Genomic DNA, 22,196 nt, shown 5'->3' with positions numbered 1-22,196 from the left:
AGATTCTTGTGTTTTATTGGCAGTCTGTGTTGGAGCGGAACTGCGTGATTGGCGGAGAATTTGAGGAAGCGAACAAGTGTTACTGTCACTTGGGAGGCAGAATGGCTCTTTCACACGGACGCCAATGACCCAGAATTTGGCAATGAGGGGTTTTGGGGGGCCTCCCTGAGGGGGTCACAACAACTACATCATTAATTTTACCGACGGTAAGTACTATGAAGGTGTTTATCCTGTATTTTTACTGTTTTAGCCAATGAAACCCAGTGACAGAGTACGGGTAAAACAAGACGGCTAGCGTCAACCTAAACATGTAAGTAAAGCTATAAAAGAACATTAGACATTACAAAACAAACCGAAAAGAATTAAAACACCGAATAAACAACATTTTGAGACGAGTTTGACATGACAACACGAGCATTGGATAAGTAGAATTTCAACGCAAAAAAATGTATTGAATTGTCTTGTTAGTACTATTTAACGTGTTCTGCTGCCCTCCTGTGGACACAAATAGTTACATCCCAGTGTGTTAGTATTTTATTGACATTTGCATTACCATTGGTTATCCCAACTGAAGTTTGATACGACCGAATTTAATTAAATAACATGTAACATATTTGTACGAAATAAAATGAATTTATATCGACCAAAGTGTGCTTATTTAGTTGCGTATTCGATTTTGATCTATAGGTGGCGCTATCTCACACATTTTTGGGCTCTTGGCTGCATTTTTGAGTCATCACCTATTTCAAGTATGTCAAGCAAAGTACACAAAACCGGAAATTGCAAAACAAAGTTAAATCTTCGAATGTATAAAGTGGGAGACTTATGTACCTCTGTGCTTTAAAAACATAATATTACGTTATAATTTGTTCACTAGGAAGAATTGGAGTATATTTTGTGATGTTTTGCTCCCTATTTCACATAACTTCTGTGTTTTATTGTGAAAGTTGACCAGAAAAAGAAACGTGCATTCAAGGTGAAAATAACATGCCTGTTGCATTCAAGTCCCGTGACGAATTTACATCGGAACTTTCTCCTACCAGGAAAGACTGATGTTTCCTGCTTATCTACACCGAAGCTTACAGGTAGCAGCCGGACGTCAAAACCCGTAGCGAATTGGAGGGTTTTGGGGGGCGACGGCTCCCCTTTTTTCCTGACCAAATCAGCATAAATGTGGGCTTAACCGAGATTTCGGGGAGCGCCGCCTGGAAACACTGAAAGGTACGAGGTGGACTTCAACGTAACCTTTTTTTCAGTCGCTTGCATCGCTAACGTCAAAATGGCTAACTGTTAGCTCAATTATTCCTTGAATATGTAGTTTTTCGTACTTGTACTACGAGTACAATTGCGTAGAAATGTGTGTTTTATTAGATTATAAGTGGCTGCTGTATTATGTAACGCCGACCATTCAAATTGATTGGTCCCCTTAATTGTATTATTTAAATGCAGGTCTTTCTACAGCTAATTTACTTAAATAATAATAAAAAATATTGATTCATTTATGATCAGAATTTACTATTCAAATTCCTTTATACACTGGCTGTTTTTTATAATTAGAATTTTCAATTAATATTTTGTATGTTTCAATTGAGTTAAGAAGTTTAAATGTTTTTTAATGATATAGGACTTATTTCAGTTTTTGTTATTCTTTTTGTCTTTAAATGTTTTGTATGCATTCAGGTGAGTATACATTTTCTAATATTTTTATACTGACCTGTTTTGTATATCTCCCTACCCCAATTTTGCAGATAGTTAGGTATATTTTCATTTTATTGTAACTTCGAACACATTTCTGCTTTTACAATGCGCCTCAATTGCTTATGACGTATGAATCGTGCAGGAAAAAAAATGAAGTATGTCCTCTTAGGAAGGAAGTGTTCTATTTTGGATTCCTCGTGGTAGCCCTTTCATATTTATGCCTGTCAGCACAAGTTGCTTCACGCTGTGGTTTGATGCTGAAGACTAACACGTTCATTGCCCATTTGTTTCTCTTAACGTCCAATAAATTGTGCTTGTGGTAAGCTCCTGTGTTCCCTATTTAAGGCCTGCTGAAATTTTAACTACCGTAATGCATATGATGTACTTGTGTTGTTATGGAATGTTAAAAAGCAAGTTCAGGTCCATTAGGCATTGGAGTGGAGCACAGTTAGAAGACATTTTGCCATTCATGATAACAATAAGCATGAACCAACATGCTGTTTTTTAAAAATATTTTTAACACAGAATTGATTGTATTTATAGTAGTAAACCAAAAGCAAAAGAGGCCTCAGTGTCACGTTGGCTGCATCCTAAAGAGGCCCAGCTCTTTTGGCGCTAGCTTTCCTCCTCCCGCTTAGACGTGAGTAGAATGGCGCATCCTGGCAGGATGCGCTAGCTGCCAGATCAATAGAGAAATGTTTGTTTTTTTCCTCGAAGCAAGAGAGACAGACAAAAGGACTACTAAACAAACCAGGCTGACCTCACTCCAAACAATGGAGCTCTCAGACGGAGACACAAAAAGCTTTGTCGGAAAACGTGACGTCGCTCGGGGTCGTACTGTACGCCGGGGCGGTAAACTAAAGTGCAATCACATTTGTAAATAAATGCCTTATTTTTTTTGCAGGATGCGCCGTTGACTCCACGTGCGTCGTTATCTAAGATGGAAGAGCAATCGGACCTGCCTAACGTTAGCATTCCCTGCCACAACGAGCAGCGGGACAAGAAAAAGCGCTACACGGTATGCCCCCCAAACCCCCTAAAACACCCCCAAGTCATTTTTACCTTCCAAAAATGTCTTATTTCCACTATTCAGGTTTATAAAGTGATCGTCAACGTGGGCAGGCAAGAGTGGTTCGTCTTCCGACGGTACGCCGAGTTCGATAAACTCTATAACACGGTAAGTGGCGGCCATTTTGTATCATATCTCCCGACCTGCGGCGGCCATTTTGTGTCTTATCTCCCGACTTGTGTTTTTCCTCACAGTTGAAAAAACAGTGCCCGTCGTTAAGCTTGAAAATTCCCGCCAAGAGGATTTTTGGTGATAACTTTGAACCCGGTGAGTGTCAATTTACGGCGCCGTAGATTGTTCGTAAACTTCAATGTTGTGCCTTTTTATCCGTCAGAGTTCATCAAGCAGAGACGAGCCGGGCTACACGAGTTCATTAAAGGCATTGTGTCGCTTCCGCAGCTTTGTAACAAGTAAGTTATTAAGAAGGGTGTGGATGGATGCCGAAAAATCCCATTTTTTTTAGGTACAGTGAATGTACATTATGGTTTTCTTTCAAAAATATGCAGTCCAGATGTGAGAAGTTTCCTGTTAATGGACAAAATGCAAAATCTGCAGAATTCCGATGCATCCGAAGATGAGGATGACAAAGTAAGTAGAGTTTGACTAAAATGCAGATATTTTCATTCTCTTATATATTGTAGTGTTTTAAGGGAGGAGAAAAATATATCTTCTACAGTAATTCTGAGTCAACATAAAAAAAAATGTTTATATTTTATTCATTTTTATTTTTTTTTAAATCTCTGGTCATTGACAGAACAATTCATCATCCCGGAACATTAACCTGGGCCCTTCTGGAAACCCACAGTAAGTTCACAATATGGAGATTCTTACATTCAATGAATTTTAGGAGAAAATGACATGTTTTTATTTGTGTTTTTCAGCGCCAAGCCTACTGACTTTGACTTTTTGAAAGTCATCGGCAAGGGAAGTTTTGGGAAGGTATGCCAATGATATAAAAGCAGAAAGTGTTACTTGTTTACATTTAAAAAGTACTTTTTAATTAGAAATGTGTCATTTCAATGGCCACATCAAGAAACACATGTATTTATTTATCACATTTTCCAATGGGATCCATTTGCAAAAACTCAAATGTTCTCGGTTAAAGCGCTATAAAACAAGAAGTAGTTGGCGCTAGCTTTTTGACTATTTATGAGGAAGTAAGAATCAAGCACAACTGTGGTTTGTTGTCCCTCATAGTATCTTTCACGCTATGCAGGTGTTCCTAGCCAAAAGGAAGCTGGACGCTAAGTATTACGCCATTAAAGTTCTCCAGAAAAAGGTCATTCTCAACAGAAAAGAGGTAAATGTCGTATTGTTTTTTTTTTTCCTGGCACATGCGCTAATTTTTGTGTCTCTCAGCAAAAACACATCATGGCCGAGCGCAACGTGCTGCTAAAGAATGTGAAACATCCCTTCCTGGTGGGCCTTCATTACTCCTTTCAGACCACGGACAAGTTGTATTTTGTCTTGGATTTCGTCAACGGAGGGGAAGTGAGTAGTGAGTCATGTGTTGAAGAAAAAAAAAAGGAAAACACTTAGTGCTGGTGGAAAAATAACAACACTAGCGCAGTCAGAGGAATTTGACTGGAAAGCTGCGTAGTAGCCCACATTGGTGGATGTCTCGTTTTTTGCAACTTCCTCACTGAATCTTGCTTTTAAAAGCTGCCTCGTGACTCTGAGTCAGAGGATGAAAACATGACATTTTGCCTAGCGAGCATGCTAATAGACGTCACAAACAGCTAGTTTTAAAAAAATAATTAAATTCAACTTAAAGATATTTTGAATTTGAAAAATTCCATTTACATTTGAACTAATGGAAGATTTTTTTGTCAGCTTTTCTTCCACCTTCAAAAGGAGCGAACCTTCCTCGAACCGCGAGCCAAGTTCTACATCGCCGAAATGGCCAGCGCCCTCGGCTACCTGCACTCGCTCAACATCGTATATAGGTAAATAAACCTTATACCTCAACACATGCAGTCAACTACAATGACAATCCTTCCTTCCAGAGACTTGAAACCTGAAAATATCCTCCTTGACCATGAAGTGAGTACCACATTTTCCTATTTTTCTGCTCTCCCCACTTCCAACTGTAACAGAACACGTAATAGGATTAGCTAATGAGCCCCCCCCCCCCCCCTTTACCACCCTAGCAACGGGCAGAAAGTGCAGAAACCACAAATGCACCAGCCAACATTCCAGTAGCTCACAATAGACTCATTCCGTTGCCGTGTAGTGTAAAAAAAAAAATGCTTGTTGTGTGGCACATGTCGACTAAAATGTCCCCTTTTGCTCGCCTCTTTTAAAAGGGTCACATCATTTTGACTGATTTTGGCCTGTGCAAGGAAGGTATTTCCCAGACGGACACCACTAGCACTTTTTGTGGCACGCCTGAGGTAAACATTCACTCACACTGACTTTAATCAAATTAAAACCTAAAATTTGACTGGAAATTTTATATATCACTAGTATTTGGCTCCAGAGGTGCTAAAGAAGCAGCCTTATGACAACACAGTGGACTGGTGGTGTCTCGGTTCTGTACTCTACGAGATGCTATTTGGGTTGGTGAGTTTTCGCTTAAGTCTGCAAAATAACAATCAAAAGAGGAGTCCAAACTACACCCTCTGGGATGCCGACTCCCTGTTTTTTATGTGAAAGGAACCCTAGGGGAAACAGGTTTGGATACCATTGGTCTAAAATAATCTGTGTTATTCCTGCAGCCGCCATTTTACAGCAGGGACACGCACGAGATGTACGACAACATTTTGCATAAGCCACTGGTAGTGCGTGCGGGGGCATCCAACGCGGCGTGGGCACTGCTGCAAGGCCTCCTGGAAAAAGATGGGGCGCTCCGACTAGGAGCCCGAGATGACTTGGCAAGGGCCACATTTTTCCGTACTCTGTTCGCTCCCTCTTGTGGACATTTTATGAACTTTTTCCATCTTTTGTTTTTCAGAATGAGATCAAAACACACCCTTTCTTTGCCTCCATCAACTGGAATGATCTTGAACAGAAGAGGATTACTCCCCCGTTTACGCCCAATGTGGTATTTTTAATTTAACAGTTAATAATGTAAATTATAATAATAAGTGATAAATCAACAATGTCTTCTTTTTCAACAGAACTCTTTCTCCGACATCTCGAATTTTGACACCGAGTTCACAGAGGAAATGGTGCCCAACTCCGTTTGCTGGACCCAGGAACATTCCGTTGTCAACGCCAGCGTGATGGAGGCCGATGACGCTTTTGTGGGCTTCTCGTACGCACCACCCTCCGATGACTCGTTCCTATAATATGTCATTTCCCTATGGCGACTCCATCATAGTCATCTTAAAAGGGAAGAAAATGGGTATTCTATGAAGCCAAAGGAAGCAGCTGTGGTTAATACAATGGCACTTAAAAAACGATTTTAATGGGAATGAACTATGATGAAAAGAAATCATACTTTTTTTTTACCCATTTGTATTTATATACATATATTTATATAAAGAGGAAAATATGTTATTTTAAGAAAATATGGGCATTTATTCAGCATTGAAGTCACCCCAAAATGTGCCTTAACTTTGTCAAAACAAAAAAGAATGGTCACTGGACTTTAAAGGGCAGAATTGGATGAGACAATTGTCTTTGACTCGCAGCTAATGTAGATTTGTTTTTTTGTGTATTCTCTAACTTGCTGTAGAATTACTCGAGTCCACAAGAAAGCTTTTTTTTTGCATTTCACAGGTCACATTTGTTTTTATAATTATGATTTCGGTAGGTTCATGGTCCTGCTCAGTAATAAAAAAAAAGATATAGATTGAAAAATTTCTGGAATGTTGAAACAATTGGTAGTTATTTAAAATAAATTTTGTGAATGAGCTTTTTTTCCTAATTGTTTTATGTTTAGGGCAAATGTATAAGTTAAGATAAATACTGCATACAAAATCCTTTTCACAAATAGTTGTGATGAAAAATATATTTCAGAATCAATTTAAGTATTGGATTTAGAAAGTAAGTATTTGTTCCCCCAATATCGAAACTTTACGGTGGCCCATTTTGATGACATCACTCATTTTTGCCGCTACTTCTGCTTAGTTGCCATAGAAACGTCTTTTAGCAAGAATTAGCAAAAGAAGAAGGAGTCATTCCATTTAAAAATGTCGGACCTCCTTAGTTTACAAAAGTCCGTCCTTTCCTATTTAAATACCAGCGGCAGCCTTTCGAAACTCGCCCACGACTGCCAGTCGTTTCACGGTAAAGTAAACTTTTAATTTCCACTTAGTTTGGGGCTAATTATCATTCATTTATGCTAATAGACCACCAGCACGACGAAGCAGTGTACCGCTTTTGTATTAATGTCGGCCTCTCTGATGTGATTGAGTTGGACGCTGAGCTGGCTAACTGCATATTGCACGACCACCAGCGAGCTACCACTCTTTTTCAGTCTGTAAGGACATTTAGAGATGAGTTATGACCTTACTAATTCTTTGAGTTAATAGTAATTCGTTTTTTTGTAGGTTTGCTTTGCGGCCATAAAGACGCTATCACTCGTGGACAAAATACATACAGAATGCCAGGTAAATGAAACTATTTAACGATATACCAGGGGTATACTCCAAGAATATGTTTTACATATGTTTTTGTTACTATAAATGTATAAAACAGTAATAGAAATGCATGAATAATGCCCAACTCTTGTGTTCACTGCTAATTAGTAATGAGGACCACCTGGTTACAAATGCTAGCTTCAGGCTAGTAACAAATTGTCTTTTGTGTCTGTTGAGGTTCACGTCATTTTGAAGCTAACGCACCTGCCCCCATTTCCCGAGTACAACTTGGACTTGGCCAGTTTCCCTCGTATGCGTCCCAAAATGATGCCTGTTGTCATGGAAGGCCTGGTTATAGCTACAACTAGGGTCACCAAATACACTCGGGGGGCCAGGTTCCTCTGCAGTAATGATAATTGTCCATTTTCTAAGGGTAAGGAACTGTAATTTAATAACCATATTTTAGCACATGAATTTTGAAAACTACCATAACCTTGACTGTTTTAGGATTCCACACTATTCGGGTTCACACTCCTGGAGCCACAGAGTCTGTGACAGTGAGAAAGGATTTTATCTGCAATGCCTGCACTTCAGCACTCAAAGAGGATGTTAAGTTCAGAGTATTGGGAGGTAAGGAAGAGTACAAAACACATGTTTTATATTTTTTGTTTATTGGTAATAAGCACAAATCCTCTAAATAATGATGTTTCTTTATGACAGACAAGCAGTTTGTGGAACTGATTCACAGCGACGCACTCAATGTTCTCCGTGGCCATCAACAGAGCTCGCTCAGATACCAATCAATTACACTGTTTCTTAGAGGTACTTTTTGTATGTTTCCAGAGCAGTAAAAGTACAGTAAAGGTCTTGGTATATATTAAGCCACTGTACTCAAGGTTCCTATCGTTTTTAACTAGAAAATTCAAATGTTACCACTTATAATACTATTTAATTCTTATACAGCAGTTATTTAAAAATAAACAAATAAGGATTATTATAATAAAAAATATATAGTACTTTTGAGACCAGCCACCCACATGGTTAAATTTTTAGATTGTGGCCTACAAAAAAAATATTTGTATCTGCTTAGGCATTCCTTAGGCAAAATTTCACGCAGACTGCAAATGAATAAAGTATAAGAAAAATAGTGAAGTATTTTCTTTGAGTTTTTTAATGTATTTTTCCAGCTACAATACAAAGATGTCAGAGTATCTGAGATGAATGTTATACTTTATTAGGCCTTTACAATGGGTGGAAACATTCTTTACTCCTATCCCCATGGGTAAATAATATTGTAGAATTAAAGCACAAATTTGGAGGTTCCACTGTATAATGATGTCATTGTTGTTGGGAAAACCGTAAATCAAATTAGCGCAGGCATATCAAATTTCATTATTAAGGTACAAAGGTGCTTTGAATTAAGAGCCCAAACATTTAAACCACCGCTATTTGTTTGTAAAACGTACTCCCTCATCCATTATGTTCACTCCTAACACTGAATAATGGGATTTTAATTCCGACTATTTACACACAGTCACGTCGGTGGAGTTTTCTCATTAATATTGTGTCGCTCTGCTGAATGAAACTCACTTCGGAACACAAACTTTGCAGGGGGAATAGTTCAAATAAATACATGTCGCTGCCTAGTTCGGAGGGGTATTAAGTGTTTCTACCCTTGCCTGTAACGCTGTCCAGCCACTACCCCTTGAGAGTTAAGCAAAACTCGGCGGCTGGGATTAACATATTCTGGAATGGAATACACCGGCTTCCCGTTACTAACATGTTAATAGGTGCAAAGGGGGGGGCTCATTACGACTCGCTTACAGCCGAATCTTTGTTTCTAAAAGGGCCTCACGCTTGTTTGTCTTGGCAGTGGCGGGTAGGTGGCATGCAAGTTTTTGCGCTCCCTTTGAGACTGATTGCTTTGTTTGCCTGCCTACAGATGAGCTTTGTAACGTGATGAGCATCGGTCAGCGCTACCGAGTGATAGGCATCCCCGCGCACGTTCACCGGGCTCCCAACATCACTTGGAGCGTAGAGGCAAACAGCGTCCAGCCGTGGGAGCCGGAGTGTAAGGGAGACCACTGAAAATAAACATTGGGTTAAGTAATGTGAGCTAGTGTGGTTTAAATTAGAATAGCAGCTGTGAGGATGCTAGCATTTTATTGAATTATTTTCCTGCTGTTTATTTTGGGGGGATTTTCAGGGTCACTACCTTTTTGATTTTTCAGACACTTTCTTTTTTTAGGGTCACCTGTTAATTATGAGGCAATTGTGGGTCAATTCCTTTTGATTTTGAGACATTTAGAAGTCACCTTGTGTTGATTTGGGGTCATTTCCTACTTGTTTCAAGTCAATTCCTTTTGGAGCAATTCTTGATGACTTTTAAAATGTAATTCTTTTAAAAAAATGGAAATGTTTTGTTGATTTTTTTCTATTCATTTACATGTAGATCCACATGAAATAAACAACAAGTTCAAGGAGTTGCTTAAAGCTACTAGAGATTCCCCTTGGAGGTTCTCAGCTGTGATCACTCATTGCTTTGGTCTGGATGTGGTTCCTCCTGGTCTTTTCAACACTCTGAAGCACTGCTTACTTCTCAGCTTGGTACAAACTGAAACAAATGAAAAAAACACACTATTCAACTTGGACCTCTTGGTAACAACAGATGACAAACTCATATTAGACAGGTAAAATGCTCTTAATCTATTATATCTTTCTCAATGATTTGCACTATAGTTTTCTTATTTGGCAGGTTAATGGTATATGCCTTGAGCTTAGCACAACGAGGGGTGCGACATCCAGCTTCAGGGCAGTTGTTTGCATCCCTGTCCCAGGACGAGCATGGGGCAGGCACTGCCAACATCCATGCTGGTTCTGTTCTGCTTGCCGGTGGTGGCGTTTGCATGCTTGGAGACCTGAGTGGTTTCAAAAAGGACAAACTAGATGCTATTCAGTCAGGTAGCTACATCTTTATGAGACTTGTTTAGCCCTGTGAAAACTATTTTTGCTACATCAGCTCTGGACAGCCGTACAGTGACCGTATTCATCCCCGGGAAGAAGTATGGCGAAGATGTGGACCAGCATCTGTCTTTCCCTGTATTATGCAGTTTCTGGGCCCTCACAGACTCCACACGAGCTCCTTGGAGGTCCAACAAGGACTATGACGCCACATTGGGAACAGCGGTTTGTGTCATTTTAAGTTACCTGGTTGTATATAGAATAACGCAGTGCATTATTGCTGTGTTGACAGGAATTGGGGCCGATGCCGCCTCAATTGGCAGACCGCTTTGGACTGGTGGTTCAATGTGTGGATAATGCGGGGAACCAAGTTGCCCTTGCACAGGCTGTGCATACCCTTCAGCAGGCAGTACATCCTGGGGAACGTCTCTACCCGTCCTTGGTGGACATCTCCAGTGAAGACTACAAGGAGGTACTGAGACATTTGAACTGTACTTTAGTTCTTGATTTGTTTTTTCTCTCTCACCAGTTGGTGGCATATGCCCAAAACCTGCACGCAGATTTAAGTGCCAGCGCACAGATGATAATACATGGCTATTACATGGCTAGCCGAACTGTCCGCTCGAAAAGCCACAGCAGTGAGATGTCTGTGGCGTCCATCAAATTGTTGTAAGTTTAGTTTCATCTTAATCAAAAGTGCAGTAAAATTTTGAAAATTGGAATATCTAGAATAGTTTGTTTTAAATTTAAAATATTTATCACATGTTAGAATGAGTAGCTGCTAGTGATATTTTTGTACAATGTCTCAATAAAATGTGGTCTCATTTTACTTCATTTGTAGGTTAATATATGCACTTGAAGTACCTTTAGCATCCACGTAGTGGCACTGTTGTCACTGCCATTCAAAATCACTACTAAAAAATATGTTAAATAATCAATGGCGTGAAACTTCAATTACCTTTTCATCACAATTTCATTCATGAAAAATGCAAGTGATTATTGAATGATTCTTTTCATGTTTGTTGTAACAGGATCTCGTTAGCAGAGGCCCATTGCAAATTAAGCCTGCGACGGCAAGTACTTGAGGAAGATGCAGTGATTGCCGTTCTCCTCTGTGAAAACTCAATTACTCTCAAGCATGGTACACTTAAGTTTTTATTTTTTAATTAACACCACTTCAATTTTTTCCATGACTAAAATACACATCTCTTAAAAAGGGACAGGCGTGTTGGTTATCCCACCCGACGCCGTGTTTCCCGGCGACCTGGGAGATGCGGACAGCCTGCTTAGGAGAGACCGATCCCTAGAGCAGCTCCACCAGAGCATCTTACGCTTTATAAACTCCTACGCCCCGCAATCAGATGTGTATGCTACAGAAGAGTAGCAGAAGATAGCCTTGATGTATACAACACACCAGTTATAAGTAAGGACAACAAGTACATTCTTTTTCAATGCTTTATTTCAGAAAATTACATATAGGACAGAACATTTTTAAATACATAACCCGGGTAGAGCTAAAGTATGATTTATTTTCGGTGTCTGGAACTCTGCTGTTTATCTGTCGAAGCAAAAAAAAAAAAAAAGAAAGAAATGGTGGCATTAAATATGTGAAGCAATTTTACTAATGTACAATAATGTTCTTGCATTGGAATTCAGTAGTCACAGTATCACCACTCTTTTTGTCTGACGGGTAAACGGCAAAAAGGTGAGCTCATCATTATGCCCATTAAAATGAAGGATTGTCAATTTGACAGTTTTCTTACCACAAGATGAAGCGAGCCTTTCAATATTCAGTCCCTTGTGGTTAGTGATGTCCTGTAAAGGGGGAAAAAGTCACTTTCACAGTCTTCAATTGTATTTGTGCATGGAGACAGATATTGATTGTCTTCCATCAAGCGATTCAGTCGACAAAATGTCACCAGTTCTTATGTCTGACGGGTAAACGGCAAAAAGTTGAGCTCATCATTAACGCTTCTGGTATAGACGGGTTGGTGTTGTATAGTTTTTATGGTTTACTCACAGAGAAAGATGTTAATTTTTCACAGTTGAGCAGCTTGCCTGTAATCACAAAGGGACGAAAACATTACTTCCACAATCATTTACACCAATTCTACACAAAATGGCTCCCGTCTTGCAGCAAATAATTCAGTTATCACGTCTCACCATTTGTTTGTCTGACGGGTAAACGGCAAATATGTGAACTCATCATTTCATGCTGCAAGTTAATTTGTACTCCTAATACAACATTATTCTCCCCTAAAATGACATCTTACTCATAATGACCCCTAGAATGAGCTTTATCGATTAAGTGAGGGTACACTGACGGGATCGCCAATACAGTTGACGGATCACCTAAAGGTCAAAGTGCACCGACACGACACAGTTAGGGGACTTGGGGGACATGAGCGTCTGAGGCCGAGGGTTCAACATCGGGTCACCACCTCTGCCGCGACCTTGTTTCCTCAAATTGTAAGGATCGTCTTAATAATGGCCGAGGGGTCACGCCCCCTTTGGGCAGCGACAAATTTAGACACTTTCACCTGTCTATTGTAGTGATTAATAACTTCACCTTAAGGGAGATGTGATGCAACGTAATCAATTAATGGCAGGCTTCACTAAGTTAGAAATTGTAATTTTGAAGCACATGGTTTGAAATCAGATAGATATTTTACTACAACTATGTAAAATAATTGTTTACAGTAACCATGACAACACCAATTTATATTACTACTTTAAATTTGGGTTTCTGATCTTTGCGCGGTATTTTAGTGGACGACCCACAAATGTATACTTACCTCTTTTAAATGTAAACAAACGATTAAAACTTCAAAATAACCTAACTTTAAAGCGATCGTTTCTTTATGTCTACGTAGTCACCATGCGATCTCGCCCCATACATTCCTACAGCTAACCAACGTCTTCAACTAAATACAGTGCAGAAAATGCATTACGATCCAATATTACTAGACCCAGTTACTCTAACTCACCTTTTCATGTGTTAAACTATACGATCTGTCGAAAATCTAGTCAAAATGTCACGATTTGCAGGAGTAACGAGGCAAACCGCCTCATGGTTCTCGATTTCTTGCTGGAAAGGAAGGACCTTACCGCGCGTGCGCACTTAGCTCTAACATGACCGATGACGCCCTAAATAGCCGAAACTAACCGAAAACAATAATATTCCACCGTGTTTCTAAAAATATTAGATGATATAAACGTATATATTTAAAATAATTATATTCCACCGTGTTTCTAAAAATATTTGATAATATAACGATTTTTTTACATTCAATTAATGTGGACCCACTTTTTTCACAATTATTAATCTTTACTTCTCTTAAATAGTATTGATATATAGTACAATATAATTACATCATTTTCAAACCTATCTTTTCATTCACCAACATTTCAAAGCATGCACATGTTAAAAAAACTAGCATAGCAGGGAGCTTGAGCCTGTGAGCCCCCTATTGTTGACCCCCTGACAGACCACTTCACATGACAGATGTTAACTTACTCACACATCCATTTTAGTGCAAAAGCCGAAGGTGCACACTGCAAACATGACGGCCTTATTATTATCATAGCCAAAGATCATACTAAATTGAAAGGTGGTATGTAAATTGAAAGGTGTATTGAGCTCCACATTGCAAACAAGACTGAAACAACAACAACACAAAAAAAATAACACATGACATCATATATTAATTTACACTCCTTCTCCCTGTATAGCTATAGTGGAATATACTGGGTGTCCTTCAGCACATCTCATGCAAATGGCGACCATTTGGAGGCTTTATTTGGACTTAGATGATGATGATGGACCTTGGTCCTCAGATTCAGGAGTATTGAGGAAATGGCCGCTCGCTCCCACGTACAGTCTGGATCTCATTGGCCATTTCTGTGACAGAATATGTTTGCATTAGACATATAGGTCTTGATAAAATATAATTCAGTCATTGGCTACTATTGAGAGCGATATGGTCTATTTTGACTGGGGACAGTGAAATTAAATGGACATCTATTGCTGTCAATGTCTTAAATACATGACATTATCTTTTGACTATATTGGAGTGATACAGGTAAGTGTGGTGCCAGAGGTAAGTGAGCTCAAAGTATACCGTTAAACATTATTGTAGAATAATTTAATTTCTTTGAAAGTTTTCTCTAAATTTTAATAGTGTCTATAATCCTATATTTTGGTTAACGCTACGATGGTTTGATTTTTTTTCTCTGTTTATATGGTAAGGACCAACTCAGAAATAAAAAGAATAACAGACAGATGCATAGTAGAAATATGTAACCATGGCTGTTAATTAAATTTGTTAAGTGTAGTACAAATAGTAGTTTACATTACATACAGTTTATTGTAATTGTGAAATGTAAAATGTGTGTATTGTATAATTGTAATTGCTTTAAAACTGACTGTATTTTTTTTCTGCCAATGTAAAACTTCAAATAAGAGGTGATACAATATAGGTTCATATTTTGGTTCCTATAGTCCAATTGGGAAAAAACATTTCTAATGATATTTAAACCCATGCAATAATACAAATATGATAGAAAGATAGGACAAAATATTTGATAAAGTTAGTGTTTGACCAACCTTGACTGGGTGCAGATACCCTTGCCCTTTGAGCGAATGCAATGCCTGGCTTTCGCCTTCATCGACTCCTTCTTCTTGCAGAGTTCGAGTCAAGTGGGCAATGTACGTGGTGGCCAGTATCAACACATCCAGCTTGGACAGCTTGGTGTCGGGAGGCACCGACGGCAGCGTCCTTTGCAGCTCCAGGAAGGCGTTCCTCAAAGTCTGCACGCGGCTCCTCTCCCTCGCCGCGTTGGCCGCCGCCGGCCGCCCCCTGCCGCCGCCGCCTTGCGATGCCGCCCGACCCGCGGGGCTGGAGCTCGGGCTGGATCCTGGGCTGTCATCCACCACCGTCACGCTGTCCAATCGGTGCGTCTGCCTCCCGACCATTTTATTGACCTTACGAGTTCGATGACACATATGTTGCGTTAAAGTTCACTCACGGTTTAATTGACTCAAAGTAGGACATAATTTAACGAAAAAGCAAAATAGTGAATAGTGAAGAGTTACCACAAATTGTTATAAGTCCTCATTGCTCAATTTAGCTCAGAAAAAAGAACTTACCAGAAAAATCTTCATAAAATGTAAACAGATTGTCTCTTAATGAGTAAACAGTATTCTTGCATAAATCTGAGTTTATTGTAAATCCAAACATTACATATTTAATACATTCTTTTCTTATATGGGTCAGTTTCACCCATCAAAACAATAACCAATAAGTATAATTCACCCCCATTTTTAATTATTATAAAACAATTTTCAATTGATTATATAATAGCGTTTTCAAGTTGCTGTAAGTTTCTTAAGTACACAAATTTCAAATTAAATAGAAATAATTCAATAATTTTGAGTAACACACACTCATACTAAATTTCCCTTCGAAATGAAGCCCATACTTCAACTCGTGTAATAATACAGTGTAACATTGGCCAATTTGACCAGTCTTTAAAAGCAAAAAATAGCATGTCCAAAAACAAAGTCAAAACCAACCTGAAGTTCTCCAATAAGGCGTCATCAAAGTCCGCATACCACCCTTGAAAAAGCCACTAAATTGTCCCCAGGACGCCCCACTTGGGTCAAATAAAAAATAAATTCTCTCACAAATAGCTTTCACGTATCAATTAATCACCTCCCAGTATGACTCTTGACTTTCCCTCTTCTCCTTCTCTGCTTGTTTGCGTCTTAAGGGCTGCGTTCCCTTCCTTTTCCACTCTGGCCGCTCAAGGCCGCAGTACCATTCTAATTGGCTGCCTTGACGAGCCTATCAGAAAATGACCCCTTTTTTTCTCAACCCCTCTAACTCCGAGGATGAAAGGCCTGTCCATCAAAAAGGCTTCTTGCAGTAGACCGTGAACACAACTTAAGAAGGTGATATGCCAAAAAAAAAAGTTATTTTTGCAATCAACAGTGAGGAAATTCTCTAGAGGTTTCTTAATGAATCCTCTTGGGATGCCATGTTAAATTAAAATAGGCTACGCTAAAGCTTAGTGCTGTAAAAATTCCCCCAAAACATTGTTATTACTTTTTCATAACTGTATTACAGCAACAAAGATTTTTTCTTTATAAAAAATGGCTCCAACAAGGGAGAAAATGTCTTGTTTTTGTTACAGGCCTGAGTAATAGTATCCTGCGCGGCTAATAATTCAACTAAGTAGAGGAAGGTCAAGTAAGCTTATTTGCCTAATTACCTCGCTCACAATCGGATGTCCGTGTCACAATTTGCGATTTATAATTTCAATCAAGACTAAACCATACGAGAACATAGACAGAAATGTGGTATTTCTAGCAGTAAATTATATCTAAGGACTTTTTATATTTAAAATAAAAATCCTCCGTTTTTACACAAGCCTGATGTGACGGTGATGTATTTGAGCTCTCGGCGCAGGGAGCTTTTTATCTGCAGAACCCTAGAAGACAATTAAATGTATTATTTTCCCTAATTGGAAGATTATGGAATCATAAAATGAGTGTTAATTAACCTGTGAGGATGCAGAGGCTCCCAGTCTTGCGCGTACGTGACAGCAGACGTGAGGCGGACGGCCAACCTGAACCGGGCCGCTAATATCTAGGACACAATACGCAAGGTACAATTACTATAATAACAATATATTATGTTCTACAGCTTCTATTTTTTCAAATTAGTTTATTTTATATTCCCTTAAGGCTTCAAATTTACTTCTTTAAATATAAATAATTGTAATGCATCATTTTTTGTCAGTTATTACCCCATAATTTTTATCTAAAAATTTTGAGACATTATAACATACATAATTTTAAATACAAAACCACCTCATTATATAAAAATATTTTGAACCCTTCTCAACCATTTTCCATCAAGTCCCCTTTAAAAAATTAAATCTCCAAACTATTGTTTAAATTTTAAAACTGAGCCAAAATATAAAATAAGCCTTTCCAAATTGCACAAAAAGAGTAAGTCAATTAAATTGTCCATATTCAAACTGTACTTTAGAAAAATACACCATTTGAACATTAAATTTTCAATAAAATTTACTCCCCTATCTTAATTTTTAATGATTCAATAGAATGAAGATTGAATAGAAATTAACAGCGATCCCTTACTTGTTACCATCGAGGGTTTAATCTGTCCCGTTGTCTCTTTCTTTTTCTTCTTCTTGGATTCTTTGGATGCTTTCCAGTTAACCAGAAACTGCCGAGTCACCTCCTTAATGTCCCGGTCATCTAATACCCCTAAAAATACAAACAATTGAAACACGTTTGACCTTAAAAGCCCCCCCAAAAAAAACCCAACAAATGATCTTTTTTTTACGTAGTGTTTTGCACGCCGTAATCATTCTATCTCTGTATTTGGCAGTTTTACACGCAGGATTTCCCCGTAGATCCATTTGAATGAGCCAAGGCCAAGACCCCAAAACATCTTCAAGCTCCTGTAGCATAGAGAAAAAAACCCATCTCAATTTTTGTGTTAACACATGCCACCTTTCCCAAATACCTAGTATAAATCCCCTTCTTAGTATGTAGCTAATCAGAGACAAACACGGAAGAACGTATAATGCAAAGTCCATAAACAAGCCATCAGTCTGCTTTAATAAACAGTGTCGCCGGTTTCATGTTAACTTCAAGTGTCCCCCAGGGGTCTGCACTTGTGTGTTTATCCAAAAGGCACATTAATCCACGCCGTGGAAATATGAACGCTCTCTGGACACGCTCTGATTGTTCATTGCCTTCCTGTCTTGGCTAAAGCGCTTCCACTTTACCCAGTGCGCTGCAATCAGTTCAGGGGAGGTGTATGTGTTGGGGTGAGGGGGCTGAGCACAGCTTTGATAAATGATCGTGTCAGGGCCGTCACTCAGAAGCCACTGAGACTAAATCGCCCCCCCTTCAGTTCCAGAGGGATGCTGGGAGTTCCAACTCAGCCGGGCTAATGATGGGCCAGTTATGAACCTGCATTTGACCAGTACTTCGATTGATGACGAAGATGCTACCCATTTGTCACCCGAGCTGACTGCCTGTCATAATCTATTTTTTTTTCTAGGAGGAGAGCTGAATTGATTCTTGTGGAGGCCTGTGTTTTGGGGATCGAAAGGGGCAGACGTTTTGTATAAATTATGAGATACAAGGCAAAGAAAATTGACTTGCAGTACAGCAATTCAATTGGCAAATTTTCTTTTCATTGTAAACTAATAAATGTAAAATAGGTTGTTTTATGCTAAGGTCTCAATTTGGAAAAGTTTACAAATAGTTGTGCCAGGATTTCCTTCAAAAAGAGCCCTACTTATTTAAAAAAATAAGGTGAAATGACAGAAATCTATTGTGTTATACATTAAAAATATACAAAAATGCGCACTTATAAAACGGTTTAATAGACTAAAAAAAATACTAACTAATAGTTTTGTAATAGGCCCAGTAGCCCGCTTATTAATCCCAATAATTAAAAAAAATGGTTGAATTGGTGCAAAAATTTGGAAAATTACTAAATAGAGCATTCTGAAAATTGACCTCCTCAAAACAATTCCCGGTCCCAAGTTTAGAGACGCCCTTTACAAGGGAATGAGGAAATTCCCAATAGGATGTAAAGGGGAAAAAATTTTCAAGCAATACCTGGCGCTCGTTTTAAGCTGTCAACAAGCAAAATTCTCCAGGGAACACCTCACTGATTTTCTGTATAATTCCAACCTCCAGAGAGTCATTGGAGCCCACGGTGAGATTTGTAGGATTCGGTTGTGTAGAACCCGCATCCCCATATCATTTCATGCGTGAGGGCCTTTGCGCTAATCACGAGTCGGGCAAACTTCAAGGGGGAAGTCATTTAAGCAAAATGTAGTTTTACCTCTACGTCGTGGAGCTTGTTTTCAGAGGCGGAAAAATGCTGGATTTCCGTCAGTACGGCCAGGTGACAGATTTCATCCAGGTTGTTGTTACTCACGTTGAGGACGCACAGAGATTTCTGGGAAAATGAGAAAAGGTTCAGGAGACTTCATTGAGATTTCGTACAAAATCTTATGAGACTTCAGCATTGTCTTTAAAACTTTTGTGACAGTTGGACTTTTCATTTTCTAGACTTCAACACATCTTGTGTGACTTTTAAAAAATCCCAAGATAAATCCCAGGAGGAATTTTAATATCTTATGAGATTTCAGCATTTATTAAGACTTTATATTTCCTACTAACTCAGTTTAAAATACAAATTCAGGACTTTAGTGTATTTTTGGACAATGTAAATCTCATGAAATTCTTGAGACCTCGGCAAACCTTATAATTATGTTTTAATACTTGAACCTGAGCCAGATTATTATTTGTAAGACTTTTGTGAGACTTTTTATGCCATGAGATTTCTGAATATTTTGTCACACTTCTGTATTAATTTGTCAGACTTAAATTAACCTTGTGAGATGTGCCAATTCTGCAATTTTGTAGTAGGAGAATCTTCATTACAGGACAGAAAATGGTCATTCTACTGTCTTCTGCGGACTGTCAACACTACTTAAACGTCACAAGTGAGTCAAATTCTTATCTTGATTATTCATTTGTCATTTTTTATAACAGTCGTATAGATGTCATGAATTTCGAAATGTAAATTAAACATTTGCAAAGGGTCGTAATGCTGGATTTCCCAAATTCCCAATGCAAGTGAAGTCATTTTCTGTATTAACACTAGTTCTTACAATCTAAGTCACCTTGATAAACTTGTGAAATAGCAACATTTATGCGAAAAAAAAATCTGGAACTCTTTCAATTTGCACAGCAATTTCTTTGAATGATCTAAACAAACAAGAACCCGAACACGTCTTGAGCCGTTAAACTGAGCCACACAGGGCTCTTTGACATCTTCAAACAACATCCCCTTTACATGGACCACCAACCAGCCCGACTTGTAACCTTCGTGTGTGTTTCTAGCTTCTTATCTGACCTCGCTACATCGTTTTCAAGTGGAGAAGGATGGAGAACTATTTTTATACAGTGGAAAAAAGGAAGAAAAGTGGGTCATACGGCCAGGGAACGCAGGGTCTTGGGGTCGAAAAGCAGCTTCTCCCCTGGGGGCAACCTCTGACTCTCTATGTGGAGTTCCTCCAGCTCGCCCAGGTTCTCCAGGCCCTCCAACATGGAGATCTTGTTACCTCCCAGGTAGCTGGAAAACACACGTGTGGGTCCTAAAACGTGATGACCACATAAATGGTAAAAAAAAAAAATGACACTCACAGTTTGTAGAGCTTGCGCATATGGGACAGGTTTTCAATGAGTGTAATGTTATTGTTCTGCAGGTACAGATGAGTCAAATTGTGAGCAAAGTCCAAGTTGTGGATGCGTGTGACCTGGTTGTCATATAAGTAGAGGACGCTGAGGTTACGGCATTCCGAAAGGTCGCCCTGGAAAAAGGTAAATAAACCTGTCATTATTCTATTTTTTATTCTCATTGGTTACCGTAGCCCACATTTAGTTTAATGAGTCAAGGACAAACATTTACTCACAATGTCTTCAATGTTATATCCAGAGAAATGGAGGTGTGTAAGGGTCCTAAGGTAGTCCTGGAGGGAGAGGCCTATTTTTTTCTTAAAGTTGTTTTTAGACTTGGCGATCAGTTCTGTAGTCAGGCGTACCATGATGAGCCTTCGGTCCCTTTCACTCCTATGGGAAAATCATAATGTATATGCTATTAACTCTAATTACAGTAAATGTGGTTTTTGTCGCTAAATTTGTTCCTACTATGTGAAATATACGTCAGGGTCTTTCACCACCGTGGTCATGACGTCATATAACCCAACCCTTCACTCGAACTTGTCATTATGTCAACATTTTGTGCGACATAAACCATTCCCTTCGCGTACGCAAGGGGGTAAAAAAAATAAAACACGCACATTGTATTAATATATAGCATGTATACGGCATTTAAGCATCAAAAAGATCGTTACAGGCTCGTGTTTTTAGCCGTTGATGCTAATATTTTAGCACATTATGGCTTGTGGCACGTCACATACATACTTCACGTCGAATCCACTCATAGAAATATTAAAAATATAAGAAAATATCTTGCCTTTTATGGAATAATTTTCAACTCGTGTGATGTCAAAGTGGGGAAATGGTTTAAAAAGAGTTAGATAGTCAAAAAGTTATTGGGACGCTAAAAATGTTACCATGGAAACCACACGCGCCGGAAAATGCCCCCGGAAACGTGCGCAAAATTCGTTTAAACTAACAAAATAAAACCATAAACCCCAATTGATGAAACTTTCCAATTACAAGTAACAATACGCTCAATTTGTAGTCAGGCCAAGACATTGAACTAGAAGTTACCACATTTGTCACAGTTTAAAGAACAAAACCACCTCCTTTTCTTCTGGCATTGGCTTTTCCCCATATTACATAATGGAACAAGCGAGTCAAGGTTCTGGTCAGGATCAGCCGGTAGTCCGCGGCGTCCGCTTCCCGGCCGCATTTCGAGTCCCGAGGCGTAGTGGCCCTCCCACTCGGGTCAGTGTAGTGGCAGTGACACAGGCCAGAAACAGAAGCACACTGAAGGCCATTCAGGGCGGGTAGCTGCTCTGCGTCCACGTCAATGCAATGTCATGTCGTTTTCTTAGGGTATTGTAATGGCCAAATGTATATTTTGGATGTCATGTTCAACTGAGGTGGGAAGCCCGTCGAGAGGGCGTCAGACCAGTCTGCTTTTTTTCGCCCGAGATGAAGTTGGGCACCAGTTTAGTGTAATGATTTTCACTTGTGTGTAGCCTGAAAGCGAGGGATTTGAGTCAAGAATCTGCATGTTTGCATCACATTCTTTAGGTCTGATAATTAGTGAAATATGATGCATTAGGTATAGGATTGTGGTTGCCTACAGATGCAAGTCAAATGGGGGTCAGCCAAAAAAAGACAAGACGAA

The 22,196-nt window shown here is 39.1% G+C and overlaps 4 protein-coding genes and 1 long non-coding RNA gene across 8 annotated transcripts; 2 read left to right on the top strand and 3 right to left on the bottom strand.

Annotated features, from left to right (window-relative positions):
* Positions 1-30: 30 nt before the first annotated feature.
* On the top strand, positions 31-6,625 carry sgk3 (serum/glucocorticoid regulated kinase family member 3). 3 transcript variants are annotated; one of them, XM_077735999.1, is made up of 19 exons: positions 33-206; positions 688-749; positions 1,044-1,221; positions 2,603-2,716; positions 2,792-2,875; positions 2,962-3,034; positions 3,102-3,177; positions 3,274-3,355; positions 3,522-3,571; positions 3,649-3,706; positions 3,984-4,067; positions 4,127-4,258; positions 4,601-4,713; positions 4,774-4,810; positions 5,074-5,160; positions 5,234-5,329; positions 5,485-5,640; positions 5,721-5,810; positions 5,887-6,625. In XM_077735999.1, exons 4-19 carry the CDS (start codon positions 2,639-2,641, stop codon positions 6,055-6,057), a joined length of 1,467 nt encoding a protein of 488 aa, XP_077592125.1. In that variant the 5' UTR covers positions 33-206; positions 688-749; positions 1,044-1,221; positions 2,603-2,638; the 3' UTR covers positions 6,058-6,625. The 3 variants fall into 3 exon arrangements, with proteins under 3 accessions (XP_077592124.1, XP_077592125.1, XP_077592126.1); XM_077735998.1 differs by lacking the exon at positions 688-749 and having other exon boundaries at positions 31-206; XM_077736000.1 differs by lacking the exon at positions 688-749 and having other exon boundaries at positions 1,079-1,221.
* Positions 6,626-6,853: 228 nt separating this feature from the next.
* On the top strand, positions 6,854-15,549 carry mcmdc2 (minichromosome maintenance domain containing 2). The gene is made up of 15 exons (XM_077736287.1): positions 6,854-7,000; positions 7,063-7,193; positions 7,264-7,323; positions 7,531-7,726; positions 7,801-7,923; positions 8,014-8,115; positions 9,236-9,364; positions 9,746-9,983; positions 10,049-10,254; positions 10,313-10,479; positions 10,547-10,726; positions 10,784-10,923; positions 11,286-11,395; positions 11,472-11,677; positions 14,942-15,549. Exons 1-14 carry the CDS (start codon positions 6,904-6,906, stop codon positions 11,636-11,638), a joined length of 2,046 nt encoding a protein of 681 aa, XP_077592413.1. The 5' UTR covers positions 6,854-6,903; the 3' UTR covers positions 11,639-11,677; positions 14,942-15,549.
* Positions 11,692-13,382, bottom strand: LOC144209784 (uncharacterized). Its single transcript, XR_013329235.1, has 4 exons — positions 13,242-13,382; positions 12,275-12,312; positions 12,018-12,069; positions 11,692-11,812 (listed from the first exon to the last, which is right to left on the bottom strand). It is a non-coding gene; the product is annotated as an uncharacterized LOC144209784 (long non-coding RNA).
* On the bottom strand, positions 13,638-15,976 carry tcf24 (transcription factor 24). Its single transcript, XM_077736286.1, has 3 exons — positions 15,830-15,976; positions 14,861-15,238; positions 13,638-14,155 (listed from the first exon to the last, which is right to left on the bottom strand). The coding sequence occupies exons 2-3, from the start codon at positions 15,227-15,229 to the stop codon at positions 14,051-14,053; spliced, it is 474 nt and encodes a 157-aa protein (XP_077592412.1). The 5' UTR covers positions 15,230-15,238; positions 15,830-15,976; the 3' UTR covers positions 13,638-14,050.
* Positions 15,457-21,117, bottom strand: ppp1r42 (protein phosphatase 1, regulatory subunit 42). 2 transcript variants are annotated; one of them, XM_077736285.1, is made up of 9 exons: positions 21,023-21,117; positions 20,788-20,944; positions 20,519-20,685; positions 20,309-20,447; positions 19,149-19,265; positions 17,628-17,745; positions 17,420-17,548; positions 16,819-16,904; positions 15,457-16,746 (listed from the first exon to the last, which is right to left on the bottom strand). In XM_077736285.1, the coding sequence occupies exons 2-9, from the start codon at positions 20,917-20,919 to the stop codon at positions 16,678-16,680; spliced, it is 957 nt and encodes a 318-aa protein (XP_077592411.1). In that variant the 5' UTR covers positions 20,920-20,944; positions 21,023-21,117; the 3' UTR covers positions 15,457-16,677. The 2 variants fall into 2 exon arrangements, with proteins under 2 accessions (XP_077592411.1, XP_077592410.1); XM_077736284.1 differs by lacking the exon at positions 21,023-21,117 and having other exon boundaries at positions 20,788-21,012.
* Positions 21,118-22,196: the final 1,079 nt, after the last annotated feature.

The sequence above is a fragment of the Stigmatopora nigra genome, chromosome 16 (assembly GCF_051989575.1).
Source record: "Stigmatopora nigra isolate UIUO_SnigA chromosome 16, RoL_Snig_1.1, whole genome shotgun sequence".
In the NCBI taxonomy this organism is placed as follows: Eukaryota; Metazoa; Chordata; class Actinopteri; order Syngnathiformes; family Syngnathidae; genus Stigmatopora; species Stigmatopora nigra.
Note: the sequence above shows the minus strand (reverse complement) of the source record. Positions and strands in the feature narration are given on the sequence as shown.